Source organism: Tachysurus vachellii, chromosome 24, assembly GCF_030014155.1.
Source record: "Tachysurus vachellii isolate PV-2020 chromosome 24, HZAU_Pvac_v1, whole genome shotgun sequence".
Lineage (NCBI taxonomy): Eukaryota > Metazoa > Chordata > Actinopteri > Siluriformes > Bagridae > Tachysurus > Tachysurus vachellii.
The window spans coordinates 5538751-5554746 of NC_083483.1; the positions used below are offsets into that span (position 1 = coordinate 5538751).

Genomic DNA, 15996 nt, shown 5'->3' on the forward strand with positions numbered 1-15996 from the left:
ATTCAGATGAAGTTCAGATGCTAATCCCACTGTGTACTGGCTCACTGTCCAGTATTATAGTGTACATGAAAGAGTGCTGTACTGGTAAAACAATTACGTTGAATAGTATTGGAAAGATTTTAAATGAATGAAATTTCTCCCCGTTGTCCTTACTGTGATGTGGGACGCATCGATCATGAGTCGTCATGAGGACATGATTATGTATTTTGTACATATTACCTGATTTGTGCAGCAAAGGCAACACAAGACTTCTTGAACACTCAGTAAAAAATAAATAAATAAATAAAACCAGGCTTTCTTAGGCGTGTCAAATGTTTAGTACAAACAATATATCATTGATAGAAAAAAAAATAATAAAGTAGCTTTAATTATTTTTTTTTTGTTAGAACAGCTGAATTATGGTGTGTAATTTTAAGCAGTCATTCATTTATTAAAAAGGTGGCAATAATTTTGGAGAGCATTATATATAAAAAAAAGTACAACATACAACCCACCCAAGTGACAGTTTTTAATGTGGAAAAATTTCTATAGATAAGATGAAAGCTCTATATGTGATGAACTGATGCTAAAGTTCCTGGCAGAGATAAGACAGATTTATAAATAAAAAATTAAATAAATAGTAAAAAATAAATGAATTAATTAAAATAAAATAAAAAAACATTTTCTTAAGCATGTCAAATGTTTAGTACAAACAATATATCAGCAGTCAATGTTAAGCAGTCATTCATTTATGAAATGTGGCAATAATTTTGGAGAGCATTATAAATATATATATATATATATATATATATATATATATATAGTATAAAGTACAATATACAACTGACCCAAGTGACAGTTTTTAATCTGAAAGTTACAGTATATTTTTCCCCCCAAAAGCTGAGCATGCTTTGGAGGGGAAAAGACCAGCTATTGAGGAACAGGTTTGTTATCCATGGTGCACTGTGTTCTAGAGCAACCACTGAGCAACGGTCTGAGATTGTTCCTCAAACAAATATAAGAATATACTCTCTCTAATAAATGTAACCACCAAGAAAGAAGTGTCATTGTGGAGAGACAGGAACACGTTCATGCACAGCACCTGATGGCTATCAGAGTCTGTGTTGCAATCAGCTTGCTGCAATATTTAAAGAGGAAGGAACATGTCTACGTGGGCATGAAGGCTTTCTTTAACACGCCTCTAATGATTTCGTCGATAGTAACAGAGAACACTCCCTCTCTCATTTCTTATACCAGCTCTTGCTCTTGTCCACCCCCCACCTGACAAATATACACTGTGGAGTTTTCTCTCCTAACTCTGGCTCATGTAACATCACCGTCTCCATCCACAGGCAGACTGCTACAGTTACAGGTAAGCATGACAGAAGATTATGACATGCTCTCTGTATAATTCAAACCATATTGTGTTAAGAACTGAATATTGGGGAGATATTGCATTTCTCCCAAGGTGAGCCAGGAGAACGTGCGAGTCTATGTAAACGTGTTAAGGTGTGTTCTTGTAGTGTTTTGGATTGGTGTAGACAGGCGCTGAACAGCAGGTCCTTTTACTGGAACTTGTTCTAGCCTGAGTTGGAAGGGTTAGCATTCCTTTGAGAAACACGCACGCACACACACACACACACACACACACACACACACACACACACACACACACACACACACACACACACACACACACACACACACACACATACTTGAAAGCAACTGTAGAACTAACCAAAGTGGTATTTATGCAAATAAAAAAAATCAATCAAGCTCTATTACAACATACATTTTAAAAAACTTTTGCGCAGGAAAAAACTACAACTTTGCCCAGGATACCTGCTGTTTATAGTGTAGACAGTTTATAGTGCCAATGACTTTACAATAATATTGACTTATGCTCATTCCAAAACATCTTTTTTATTTCTTTAGAAATAACCAAGGTTTAAAATTCTGATCTTTAGAACACATTTTATTCTTTCAAATTTCTCACTAAATATACAAAATATTTACATATTCATTCTCTACATGCTCCTTTAAAAATATTAGCATCGTCTATGTTGAAATTATTGATGCCCTTTAAATGAATGTTTGTTTTTATAATGTTTAGTCCTTATCTAGGGTGTCTATCTTCAAACTGCTGTTATATAACAAAAGACTGATGTATGTAAGTAGTGAATTTAACTTCCAACAAGAAACAGACCTGATATCTCACACACACATCAGCTGCCTGAAAGAAGTCTTTTAGCGTCAAAGCCACAACCCACAGGGCATGAAATATTATAGAAAATCCTGAGTCTGCACAATATCTTTAACTCATTCTGCTAAGAACAGTAAGTATAGAAGGACATTCTGTGCTATTTTTCTTACTTAGATGGGCTTTAACAAATATTAATATGTCAGTAAAGATCATTCAATCGTTCATCTTCCTGTAGCAGTGGATCCTGAGCCTGGCTAACATCGAGCACAAGGCGGGAAATCTAACCCCGGACGGGACACCGGTTCACAGCAGTAGTGTTATTTAAAATACATTTTCATCCATTTGAAAGACGTTGTTTATGATTATGGCTTTTAATGTATGCGGAATTGGAAAAAGCCTCAATGATTGCAATTCTTTTAAAAGCATTATAATCCTTAATGATCCGTTAACAAAGAGTGTGTGTTGCACTGCCATCTGGCAATGTTCCAGTCATGAGTATGGGTTTAGTCACACTCAGGTTTAAGGAAGAATCTGATTTTTTTTTTTTTCTTTGAATGATCAACAGACATCACACATCACAAATATCCAGTGTTAAATTAATTAAAATTTAAATGAATCATTTTAAAGGAGTAAAAAAAATGTAATAGCAATGCCAAAAAATGCCTCATCATCTTTCCCCAGATATCCAATGGATGCAGGACAGGTGTTGCAGATGATAGTGACGGTGTTGATCTTCGTGGTGGGTGTAACTCTGAACAGTTTGGTGGTTTGGGTGTTGGGATTCCGCAAGAGAAGAAGAAGTGGCTCCATAGGAGGTGAAACACAGGGTGCTGGAAGCTTCCGGATATACGTGGTGAACTTAGCTCTGGCTGACCTAATGTTAATTATGCGTACACCAGTCATGCTGGGCTATCTACTGAACAACATGAGCTGGCCATTTGGAAAGCCTGTGTGCCAACTGATTATGTTCCTGCGCTGCCTAGGATTATATGTAGGGGCCTTTTTGCTGAGTGCCATCGCATTGGAACGGTGTTTGTGCATATTACGGCCTGTCTGGGCTCGAATGAGGCGGCCCCGCTGGGTGGTACCACTTGTCTGCATCCTGCAGTGGGCATTAGCTTGTGCGCTCTCAGTGCCCTACATTACAGCTGCCGGACTAATACAAGATATACGCAACAAGACCCACTGTAAAGAGAATGTTAAGGACACTGGAAAAACACTGCTGTTTGTGTTGGAGTCAGTGGCAGGTTTCCTGCTTCCACTGGTAATTTTCTTATCCTGCAACCTGGCTGTAATTGTTATCGCAAGAAGGTCCGAGACGTCAGTGTCCAGCACCCCCGTCTCTTCACCTACTTCCCCTACTGGATCTATTTACACAGCACAGAGGCTGAGCCGCCTCTACCGGATCCTCTTCTTGACCATGCTAATGTTTCTCACTTGTTGGGTGCCATACTTTACCTGCCGCTTCCTCAAAGCACTGGCTAGTAGCCGGGACGATTGGCAAAATCTTTCTAAAAAAGCAGAATTTGGCATATACGTGTCCCTGTTCTTTGTGTACATCAAGAGCGCACTCAACCCAATTCTGTACGTGTTTGCTGCTCGCGGACTGAGCCGCACTCTCCGTGACTCGCTGCTATCGACCATCGTGCGAGTCTTTAACGAGGATGTTTCCGAATCCCTGCGCAGGAAGTCCTTGCGGAGAAAAGACTCCCAGATTTAAATGCAAATTATTGTTCAACAATGGATATTTCAAAAGTTTGCGCACTCTTGAGAAAGCTGTGCTGTGGTCAAAACTCCGAGAAGTGAAACCATTTCCTGAAAGAAGTCTATCTGACCAGCTAAGGATGTAAGAGACAGCAAATGGATTTCAAATATTAATTTCTTGTGTTTTTTATAATGTGAACTCTTAAGATTTCCCCCAATGCTCTTCAAGCTGCAGGGTCAATGTTCAGACTTAATTATTAAGATATCTTCATTGCAATTATACTTAAAAGAAAAGGTCACTCACTCACAAAGGTATAGTTGTGAGTTCAGCTTAGTGACATTTACTGTCACATTAATAAGAAATAAAGTGTACAAACAGTGGAGATATCGGGAAAGATAGCTGTGACAGATAAAGCTGAGAGAGACTGGAAAGACTGAAGGAATAAAGCCCTGCAGCATCGGCCTCTGAGTAGAGATGTATGTAACAAGGGCTAAAATCCTGCAAAATTTCTCCTTTTGTGTTAAGGTTATTAAGTTTATGCATCAACATACGCTTAAGTGTATTGCGTTGCACTATGAAAACGTTCAAAATTTATTGTTATGTTACAAATCTCATTAAAATTCTGAAACAACTTGCAAAATACTGTGAGAACTGGACAGCATTATTTATTTAATTAAAATTGTCCGACTGTTAATAATCATTTACGATTACAATCAGAGTATCAGTATAAACCATATACAGCAAAAACATCCATACTAGTGAAACAAATACATGTCTTGCAAATGTAGGATTAATAACAAGTTTCGGGATTTACAATCATTTTAACCAGGAAATATGCAGTCATTTATTTATACACTGGACAAGAAAAAGTGTGAAAATTCCCTTGTCTGTAAATGCTGTTATTTTATTTTTGCATGTGTTGAATATCAGTGACTTTGGAGTTAATTCTATATGAACGCTAATCTTATTGAAATTAACAAGCATGTTCATTTCTAACAGACAACACTGTTTTAAACCAGAAAAAAAAAAAAAGTTACAGTTCGAGTTGAAAACAAAACAAAAAACAAATAGAAAACAATGATCCACTTGTTGGAGTTACGAAATGAGTCACAGGTGATCCGTCTGCTTATGCGCCAACTCCAAAAAGGCTTTTACGTCCGCAGTGACTTTTCTTTTCTGAAGTGCTTTCGTGACAGCTTTGTGATCAGGCACTGCTTTCATGATCTTCTCCTGATGGACCAATCAAATGCAAAATCAACCAATCGACCCAGCGCTAAATTACAATAGTCTTATAAGCACTTCTTCCTTTAGCAGTGACTGTGTAAAAAGTCTTACACTGCAGTCCTCCAAAGTCAAACCGCAAGACTTTGTTATTACAAGGCATTAGTGATCAGGCAATAATGCAGAAGTTCTCAGTTTTGAGAGAGTTGCAGCAACACTTTGGTTTCTAGTTTGCGACATATAAAGGAAATTAGTGGCTGGTGCTGCTGCTTCGTGTAGCTCTTGGCAGGTTTCCATTTAAAGGAGATTGATGTTGGATGTGAAAAAAATGTTTAGCATGTTACACAAAATTACCAACAATAAATTATCTTGCGATCAATTCTACACAATCTTACGATGTTGTTAACTGTAGCAGATTAGCAGAGATTTAGAAATAAAAATTATGTCACTTAGTTTCACAAGAATCCCTTGTTGCAATTTTAACTCTGTGTGAGAACCTTGGTCTCGCCTTAGACTTCAGTAAAACACATTGTAGAATTGGGTAGATTATTAAATCCTATATTTTGTTGAATTATAAACTCTTAGACTGTGCAGCCTACGTGAAAATCTACTTTGAAGCATCTTAACACGCTGCCTATTAAGATGCTGGAGTCAATTCCACTGTGAAGAAATAAGATATCTTGGACAGTGTGTTCTTATGCTCGTTCCTGCTCAAACACATGATTTCCACATACGATGATTGGCAAAATTTCAGACAGAGTGAACCTCATAAACCAGCTCTCAGTTACTGACTTGGTAACAAACAGGACTGAAGCTCAAAGTATGGCCAAAAGTTTGTGCACACCTGCCCATCACACCCATATGTGGTTCCTCCCCAAACTGTTGCCACAATGTTGGAAGTACACCATTGTGTACAACGGCTTTCTACGCATTTTCCATATTTTGTTCCAAACTCAAAGGGGCTTAAAATAACTATTGAGTTAACCGTTTTGTATTCAATGACCATGTTATTTATATTTATTACATAAATTATTCTTATATTTAACAATCATGTTAATTTACACCAATTAAAAAAAATTAGAAAATAAAATAAATAAAGGTCTTTAAAGATTGACTTCATTCGCATCTTGATTATTTCAAATTCTTGATTACTATCTATTCTCAAACCTTGATTAGATCAGCACTGGATCCACCAGGACCCTGATAAGGTTAAAGCGGTTACTCAATTCATTCATTTTAACCTTTATTTCATTTTAACATTTAATTTTAAACACTTTAACCTGCTGCTACCGCCCACATTAAAACACTAAATATCGACATGGACCTTACTGTGTTTAAAGTGACGTGACATGACATACGGCTAAGTTTGGTGAGCCATATTCAGTTCTCTGCATTTAACCCATCCAAAGTGCACACACACAGCGGTGAACACACACCGTGAACACACACCCGGAGCAGTGGGCAGCCATTTATGCTGCGGTGCCCGGGGACACATTTAAAAGCATTTGGGATGACTCAGACTATCTGCATGTTGCTGTGCTGGATCTACGATATTAGACCGAATTGGGAAACTGTGTAACACGACTATAGGCTACGTAGCCTAAATAAAAATATTCAGACCAGATCCTATTCTAAAGCGTTTTAATTAGATGTTTCTTGTTTCCCTCCTTCACCCGCTTTCAGTAACTGCTTATTCTAATCAGATAATTATTCATATATTTCTGAAAGTTTGGTCACATGGATCCTGCAGTGCAACAGTTTATTTATTCATTAGAACTCGACACGGTGGTGTAAAAAAGAAAAACATTTAATTGTTGTTAGAATGTTCCGGTTATTCCAAACTTTATGTACTTTTAAGCATCGCTATCATCACGTAATCATTACTATATACTGGATGTGTGTCATGTGAAAACAGGAAACCTCCTCTTTTATGATTGTTCAGCACCACTGACTTCACGTCCAAGCTTTAGCTGTGGTTTAGATCTCTAAAAAAGTGTGAAATGAAGTTCCACACTTACTGCTATCTTTGCTACCCAAGCAAAATAAAAAGGTTGCGCAGTATGCTTCTGTATTTTCAGAAAGGAAAATCCCCAGGTCATTTAAAAATATTTCAAATAGAATGATGCAAAAAAATGACACTGTGGCTTCTGCATCGTACGCTTCAATCGTTAGGAATTATTATTACTCTGTACCTGTAACGTGAGCTCATCTTCAGGATACCGTGGTAAAGCAGGAAGACGCAGAACAGCTTGTTCGGCCAGCTGAATAAACTATAAAAAGAAACGTGTGTGAGACACCAATGTTACACCAGCACAAGTAATCAGTGAACGATCCCCGATTGTGGGATCCATGATGTAACGTGTGCTTTATTGTTATAGACGGTTGTGACTTAGAGACAGAAAGCTAGCTTCTTCTTTCTTTTTTTTTCAACCAAGTCTATGGAAGAACCTTTGTTGATGATCCAACTTTTAAGAATAGCTCCAACACCGTCACCTGCAGCAGCTTTTATTTCCTGACTATGGCTTGATTTCACATAAAGGAAAAATCTGCATCCCATCCAGAGTAAAGACACCGTTTAACAAACTGACAAATTATAGTTTTTAACATGTCTGGAATGCTCTGTACCCATTACCGGGTATTATATACACACATCTCCTTTATCTGAGGTTTGTGATTAAGGCATGTTACAACACCACCAACTGAGCTAAATTTACTAGTAAATCTATTCTCAACTATGTCACCAACAGCAGAGACTCATTATAAATAATTCATGTCAGCTACGAGTTGGATTATGCTTTAAAATATTGCTAACCGGGGGGGGGCACGGTGGCTTAGTGGTTAGCACGTTCGCCTCACACCTCCAGGGTCGGGGTTCGATTCCCGCCTCCACCTTGTGTGTGTGGAGTTTGCATGTTCTCCCCGTGCACTCCGGTTTCCTCCCCCGGTCCAAAGACATGCATGGTAGGTTGATTGGCATCTCTGGAAAATTGTCCCTAGTGTGTGTGTGTGTGCCTTGCGATGGGTTGGCACTCCGTCCAGGGTGTATCCTCCCCGTGACCCGAGGTAGTTCGGATAAGCGGTAGAAGATGAATGAATATTGCTAACCGGAGTCAAGTAATGAAGACACCATGACATCTGCCAGATGTTGATAAACATAATAACTTCCTACTGATTATATTCATAACACCAATACATGAAAAGTCTGCCTACAACTCGCACTATTTGGATAATTAAAAAAAGAGTTCTGTACATCGTCTCTGAAGAGAATAAGCTTCTGAATTGTTTTTTTTTTGAACAAAGAAATTCCTCTAAAACTTTTTTGAGACTTCACTCTACAATAAATGGCACTTTATTACACGATGTGTTTTACTGCCTAAGAAATGTGCAGTCAGCATTATTTTTTTAAATAAACGAAAACCTCGACATATTTAATAAAATTAATCATTTTGAAGAATCTAAATCAATAATAAAAAAAAAATCTAAATATTTGGCTAAAACTTTCTAATGATTCGGTGAATGATTCGGTGCTTTGCTTAAGGGCACCTCAGTCGTGGCCGGCCCGAGACTCGAACCCACAACCATAGGGTTACGAGTCAGACTCTCTAACCATTAGGCCACGACTTCCCCTAATAAATAATCTAATAAAAATTAATGCAAATTAAAAAACAATGGATAATCTGGAGCATGCAGTAAAAATGCATTTGTTGTAGCTTTGCTTTTAGTACATACCGTTTGTGCTTTTAACTCTTCTTCCTCCAGTTTGTCCCTCATGATCCTGCACTCATTCTCCAAACGGTCCATCTTTCCTTGCAGCTGCTCCAGTTGGCTAACCAACTCCTGGCTGCGCTCCTTCAAACAAAAACACCCATTATTGAAAAAGCAGAGCACTACTGGATGTTGCACATTAATATCACCACCGACGCTGCGATAACAAGTGTGTGCAATACGTCAGGAAGCAAAATTTCCAATTGAGTGATTCCTGTTGTTTGCTGACTGCAGTGGAACCCGGTGTGATCATCTGCTGTTACTGTGTGCTTTGAGATGCTTTCCTGCTTACCATGGGTACAAAGAGTAGCTACCTGAGCTAACAGTTTGACCTGTTCTTGTGCTATTCTTATGCTATTCTCTGCTTACCGCTCTTACCAACAAGCACCTACAGAACCAGTTATCTCAGGACCCCAAACCAGGGCCAGGTCAATGAGAGTACAGGATCCTGTCACTGGGACCACCAAAGAACAGCGTACAGATACGCATTAAATATATGACAATTTAAAAAAACTACTTTTTTTACTCTTTTACCTTTAATGCCTCAATCTTCTTTTTGCCACGCTTAACCTTCTGGTTCTCAGTGTGGAACTGTTGGGACAAGCGCATCAGGTTTCCATGTTTCTGAGGTGGCACAGGGAGTTGAGAACATTTAGCTAGGAACCTGAAATAATAATAAATCTCAGTTTTAATAATAAATTAATAAATACATTTTTTTAATGACTTAACAGCTATGAAATATATCAGAGAAAGAAAATGATCGCAGATTACTAAGTATGTGTCTTACTGGTCTTTCAAGGAATTAAGGTGCTTCTGTAATTCCTCTTTTTCTTTTGATCTCTTTGTAAGGACGTATCTATAAAAGCAAAATAGACACTCTGATACTGAAAATGAATAAAGCTAGTGATTTATTTCTAAAAAGGTCATTAGGTTGCTCACAGTACTGACAAACTCAGCATGTTGTCGATGACCCTGATGGAGGACTTGTCCAATGGTTTCCATTTTTCCTGACCTTTCACCTTTCTCAGCTCTGCAGAAAAAACATTTTTAATTGAAAAACAACTGGTTAACAGGACTAACATGTAGCAGTATTTAAATGAGTTAAATGTCTACTTACAAGCTGTATTAGTTCTTAAATGTAGTCTATTTCTATGCGCAGTCTAGGAGGAGTCGGATTTTAATTTCACTGCAAGTTGTATACAGTATATAACTGTGTACGTGACAAATAAATATTTTGAATCTTAAATCTGTTTTACTTTATTTTAATATTAATCTAATGGCATTTGGCCAAAGTCAAGATTGTTTTTGGGTTGGTTGTGGTAGGGTCTTTGCACACAGACCTAAATTATTTCAAACTGCAGATCAGTTGCACAATTCAACATCCTGTTTACTGGGAAATATGACCTACAGCATAAAATGTTTATGTGTAGATGCTGCTGTACCAAACACCATGCGTCCAGAAAAACAGGATGTTTCATATGAACGTCATAAACCGGATACACAAAATGACCCTGAGGCTGTGTTCACCTCCTGCTGGGTCATATAATGTTTATATACATAACTTGCGTTCCTCAAAGTTATGGAAATTGGAAAAAGAGGTACAAGATCCATTATTTACACTGTATGGCCCAAATTCTTTAGACACCTGAAAATCATCCTCATGGTTCTGTTGCTACACAATTCTACAGAATGTTTCACAATGCCGTGGCTTTACAATTTCCCTTCAAACTCAAGGCTCAAACTCATGTTAGAGCATGACAATGCACCTGTGCACAAAGCAAAGCCCAATAGAGGCATATTGTGTTCAAGTGGATGAAGGTGAAAGAACTCCAGTGTCCTGCAGAGCCCTGACTCAATCCCACTCAACACCTTTGGGATGAACTGGAACACTGATCGCACCCCAGACTTCCTGATCTGACATCAGCGACTCACTAATGCTCTTGTAGCTCTTGTAGAATGAACGCAAATCTTTAGTAGAAACACAAACATCTAATAAAAAGATGTCCCAGAAAAATGAAGGCAATGGTTATACTCTATGTAAATTTCTATGGCTAGTTATAATGCCTGATAGTCAGGTGTCTACATAGTGTATTAGCTTAAGGTTTTTATACTTCTAATCCCCACCATGTTTGTGTTCAGGTGGAACAGCACCTTGATAGGTAACTGCTGCTATAACACTGTTCATTCCAGTATTTCTGCACATGCAATTTTGTTTGAACATACAGTATTTACACTGGTTGGAGCTGTTTCTGATTATTGTCTCTTTTTTGTATTGTCTTGTTTGTCTTTTGTCCTGCACTGTCTTGTTTGTCTCTTGTCCTGCACTGTTTGCACCAGGTTGCACAGATGCACTTTATGTATCTAGGACTAACTTACTAAGTCCTTAGCTCTGTCTTTGTTCTATGTAACACCCTGGTCCTGGAGAAACGTCTCATTTCACTGTGTACTGTAACAGCTATATATGGTTGAAATGACAATAAAAGCTACTTGACTTGATTCACATCATCACTGTTGAATGTTTGTCCAAACCGTGTCCTGTGTTCACATGCAATTTAGTAACGCTGTGTCCTTACGAGAACAATACACAGCATATTATCAGCACAAGTAAATAGTAAAGCAAGTAATTTTGAGTTCTACCTAAAATAGAAATGAACTCCTTCTTGTTTATACTAACAGCAGGGTCTCCAAACTCACCTTTCTTTCTTGTGTTATCTTGTGTGCTCTCACCCTCAGGCACTGGTTTCTAAAGTACAGAAAATCTCTGTTATCTTATCTGCACGATAACAATACAATTTGGCCAGATTAAGTAGTAATGAATCAGTCTTACTTGCTGTAAGTTTTTTCCTCTCCGTCCTGCGCATTTAGGACCCAGTGTTGATGCTCTCGACGACCCTCGAGCTGGCTTCATCTTGTGCAAAGAAGCTAACAAACACGACAGAGATTTTTTACACACTGTTATAAATAAGCGTAGGGAATATATTTACCTTTAAATGCGTGTGTGGGTTTTTTATTATATCGGACTTTTGAAAAATGATTACAAAATCTAGCTAAATAAAGTTAACAAAACATGCTAAGTTAATACTTCACCTACAATATAGTGTCAAATACACGGTCAATTCTGTCACATATACATATTTTTATTATATGTTCTATCTTATGTATTCTAAAATAAATTTTATTCTACATTAGCCGTTTCTGTTGACATACTCACCGGTTTCGCGGTTGTTTTTTAAAAAAAAAAGTTTGTGCGCATGCGCAGTGTACAACGTACACTTCCGGAAGACATCTTGAGAAGGTCATCATGATAAAGGCAATATCAAGAAGGTCTAAAATAAATGCTGATTAAATAAATGTGGTAACGTTGGACATCGGGTTGTTGTATGAAAACAAACATTGGCGTCAGAAGGATCTAATTAATTGAATGCATGATTAAATGTATTGCAAGATTCATCTTATTTCCTTTGTATCTGATGGAGTCTTGTATCTCATGTATGTGTACACGTGGGGGGTCTCACTACATTAAACCATAAAGAATTCATCACTACAACATACTGTATCTACATGGTTTAGATAAACAAATGAAAACAATAAATATAACCAGGATACAAAGAACCTTGTTTTGTGATGATAGCTCAATAATAAGTGCTTGTATTTATTAGCTAGCTTTACTAATACTAAATGAACCCTAATAAGCTGAAAATGGCCGTGATTTTCATGTAATTCAGCAAAGATTAAAGTTCAATATGAGCTGATGGATGCACCATACCAAATTTCAACTGATCAACTGATCCAGTAAATACAATAAGTGTCCACTTGATTAGTATTGACTGACAAGTGGTGGGCGTAACGTCGGGGGGCACAGTGGCTTAGTGGTTAGCACGTTCGCCTCACACCTCCAGGGTTGGGTGTTCGATTCCTGCCTCCGCCTTGTGTGTGTGGAGTTTGCATGTTCTCCCCATGCCTCAGGGGTTTCCTCCGGGTACTCCGGTTTCCTCCCCCGGTCCAAAGACATGCATGGTAGGTTGATTGGCATCTCTGGAAAAAATTGTCCGTAGTGTGTGATTGCGTGAGTGAATGAGTGTGTGTGTGCGCCCTGTGATGGGTTGGCACTCCGTCCAGGGTGTATCCTGCCTTGATGCCCAATGATGCCTGAGATAGGGACAGGCTCCCCGTGACCCGAGGTAGTTCGGATAAGCGGTAGAAGATGAATGAATGAATGAATGAATGGCTGCAGCAGGAGGCAGGTTGTTTGCTAAAGGGCTGAATGTGAGGATCCTGTTTGTGGACTTCAGCTCTGCCTTTAACACCATCAACCCATCACTCCTCCAGCCCAAATTAACCCAGCTCTCTGTGCCCTCCTCTGTCTGTCAGTGGATCACCAGCTTTCTGACAGACAGGCAGCAGCTAATGCGACTGGGAAAACTCATATCCAGCACCCGCACCATCAGCACTGGCGCTCTGCTCTTCTCTCTGTACACTAACGACTGCACCTCTAATGACCCCTCAGTCAAGCTCCTGAAGTTTGCAGATGACACCACACTGATCGGCCTCATCCAGGACGGGGACGAGTCTGCTTACAGACTGGAGGTTGAACGGCTGGCTGTCTGGTGCAGTCTTAACAACCTGGAGCTGAACACGCCCAAGACAGTGGAGATGATTGTGGACCGTGCCCCCCCTGCTGCAGCCAAATATTTCCAAATTTAATTATCAGTCCATGCATAGTTGAGTGACAACCTTTTTTCCATGTCAGATATATGGCTTTATGGCAGCAATTCGTCCATGAAGACCAATTCTGGCCAGACTTCTCCGGACAGTATATGGGTATGCCTGGGTCCCGCTGGTTTCCACCAATTCTTTGCTGATGGCACTGCTGGACACCTGATGTTGAAGGGAAATAACCATTATGTGTCTTTCATCTGCTGCAAGTTTCTTTAAGCAATTATTGAACCTATAATCCTCAACATTGCCTGTATCTTTGTGCTTCCTTCTTGAAAATCTTTGCCTGGAAGACACCTTACTGATGCAGTATAACTACCTTGGTCTTATTGCTGTGACGTCTTCCACAACATCTTTCACCTTAGTAGCAGATGTTCCTCACGAAGTATTAAGCCTCCTTCCCATCTGTTTCTGTTTTTGTTAATGGCTGTATTTCAACCTAAATAGGAAACTGATGCTCATTAGCACCTGCTTGGTATAATTAGTTAATCATACACCTGAGTCTATAACTCAAAATCACTGACTTTGTGCAAGTGTAAGAAAGGCTGCTGGACTGAAGCCAAAGGTAGTCAAATTAAATATTTGATTTTGTAAATTTATAAAAATGGTGATACATTAATGTGGTAAACCTGCCACACACCACCTCTGTCCATTCACCTTACCTCATAATCAATGCCCTTGACTCACCCCCTGAACTCAAAGAGCCCTTAATTATCAAGCAATTTAGAGCTTGATGTGGATAATAACACAAGCTCCAGTCCAAAGACAGGACTGCCATTCATGGGCCTCCAATGTGTGGAGTTTTACCCAGGATTAGAACATACTGAATTTTATTTTTTGTTCTTAGAAGGTCCCTTATCCCAACTTTCCTTTATGACATATAGGACGCTGTGATGCCCGTGCCCATATAATAACTTAAACAGGGGAAGCCATGCAGATGCTTTCGAGTCCAAAAAACAGTCTCAAGACAACTATCCCAAAGTCCAAGAATTATTGTAAACAAACTTACAAATACTATTATTTAATAATAAATAAATCATACAAATAATAATTAATACAATAAATACAATAAAATAGTAGCATTTTTACTACACAGAAACAAAAATTATATTTTTGTTAGGCATGCTGGAAAAGGAAGACCAATATTCATTAATAAAACATAATGGGAGGAGGTGGATATTTTTTGTTTGCTCTATGCAGGCTTGATCCTGACTCTCTCTGCCTCCAGACATACCTGGCCCATCCTGATGCTCTATTTCTACGTGAAGTTCCCTTCACAATAGATTCATGTGCTGATTCTGAGGCTGGCTGAATGAAGACAAAATATTGCTGTGAAATATCCATAATGTATAAAGAAAGGCTTACTGATGGTCCTAATTGGATTATGACCAATATCTTGATGCTCATAATTAACAACCTTTCAATACACTCAGCAGCCTTACTGCAGTGGACCAGGTTTGATTCCCTGGCAGGGAACCAACCCAAACACTAAGGGATTAACTCTCAGTGCCGGTTCCAAGCCTGGATAAAATGAAAGGGTGGCGTTATAAAACCTGTGCCAAAACAAATATGTGGCTTGGATGAGCCACTGTGGTGTCACCAAACAGGGAGCAGCTGAAGAACACCACCACCACCAACACACTGACTTTATTGTGTATAGATGTAGTTGAATTTTCACACCATCTGATGTGAGCAGCAGTGGATGGATTTAAAGTCCTTTAGCTACTAGTTAGTCTTTACATTTATAGAATTTTAAGCACCTATCTAATCCCATGCTGACTCAAAGACATGGATCAAAGTGAAATCTTTCAGAATGATGAAGTGTGTGAGTTTAGTTTTTTCACCTTTCCTGTGTACATGTTGTGACATTTTCCCGTTTACATCCATTGAGAAATTAGCAGCAGGACCAAACAGGCCATAATCTGTAATCATAATGTAATCACCAGACAACCGTAACCATGTCATACATCAAAATACATACTCGGCTCAATGAGGAGAGTTTATTTCTATCCTATGTCTAATCTCTATTATACATTTAAGGTTTAGCACAAACTGTGGAATAACGGTTGGTCAGAGTGAAACAATTCACTCGTTTCTTAAGAACTCTGATCGGGTCTTGAATTTCTGTGACTTTGAAACTTTACAATGAGTGAAAATGAACAGATACAAAGGATTTAAATGCTATCCTAATACATGTTTTTCTTTTATTTTAGTAAAGGCTCTACAGCCTGTCATACAGCCTCACCTTATTGTATGGAGCTTTCTGTTAATGTTATGATTAAAAGTTAGAGACTGTATCTCTCACCAGATCACCCTTTGTGTTTAATTGGTTAACGGTTCAGGAAAACAAATCTTTTGGTTTCCTTTTACTTTTATTATTTTAAATAAGACAAACCCTGATTAAATC

At 38.6% G+C, this 15996-nt stretch overlaps 2 protein-coding genes across 4 annotated transcripts; one reads left to right on the forward strand and one right to left on the reverse strand.

Annotated features, from left to right (window-relative positions):
• The first annotated feature begins 1217 nt into the window (after window positions 1–1217).
• LOC132839629 (C3a anaphylatoxin chemotactic receptor) lies at window positions 1218–4527 on the forward strand. Its single transcript, XM_060860710.1, has 2 exons — window positions 1218–1351; window positions 2864–4527. The coding sequence occupies exon 2, from the start codon at window positions 2871–2873 to the stop codon at window positions 3900–3902; it is 1032 nt and encodes a 343-aa protein (XP_060716693.1). The 5' UTR covers window positions 1218–1351; window positions 2864–2870; the 3' UTR covers window positions 3903–4527.
• Window positions 4446–12089, reverse strand: cenpq (centromere protein Q). 3 transcript variants are annotated; one of them, XM_060860712.1, is made up of 9 exons: window positions 12085–12089; window positions 11701–11795; window positions 11568–11616; window positions 9813–9903; window positions 9661–9729; window positions 9408–9537; window positions 8838–8957; window positions 7301–7378; window positions 4446–5117 (listed from the first exon to the last, which is right to left on the reverse strand). In XM_060860712.1, exons 2-9 carry the CDS (start codon window positions 11779–11781, stop codon window positions 4995–4997), a joined length of 741 nt encoding a protein of 246 aa, XP_060716695.1. In that variant the 5' UTR covers window positions 11782–11795; window positions 12085–12089; the 3' UTR covers window positions 4446–4994. The 3 variants fall into 3 exon arrangements, with proteins under 3 accessions (XP_060716695.1, XP_060716696.1, XP_060716694.1); XM_060860713.1 differs by lacking the exon at window positions 12085–12089 and adding an exon at window positions 11965–11988 and having other exon boundaries at window positions 9822–9903; XM_060860711.1 differs by lacking the exon at window positions 12085–12089 and adding an exon at window positions 11965–11987.
• Between the last annotated feature and the right edge of the window lie 3907 nt (window positions 12090–15996).

Excerpts from the sequence above, each read along its gene's own strand:
- LOC132839629 (XM_060860710.1), top strand. The coding sequence starts at position 2,871 with ATGGATGCAGGACAGGTGTTGCAGATGATAGTGACGGTGTTGATCTTC.
- cenpq (XM_060860712.1), bottom strand. The coding sequence starts at position 11,781 with ATGAAGCCAGCTCGAGGGTCGTCGAGAGCATCAACACTGGGTCCTAAA. Across the intron at positions 9,904-11,567 it reads AGATAACACAAGAAAGAAAG|AGCTGAGAAAGGTGAAAGGT; the intron begins GTGAGTTTGGAG and ends TTTTTTCTGCAG. Across the intron at positions 9,730-9,812 it reads ATGCTGAGTTTGTCAGTACT|ATACGTCCTTACAAAGAGAT; the intron begins GTGAGCAACCTA and ends TTGCTTTTATAG.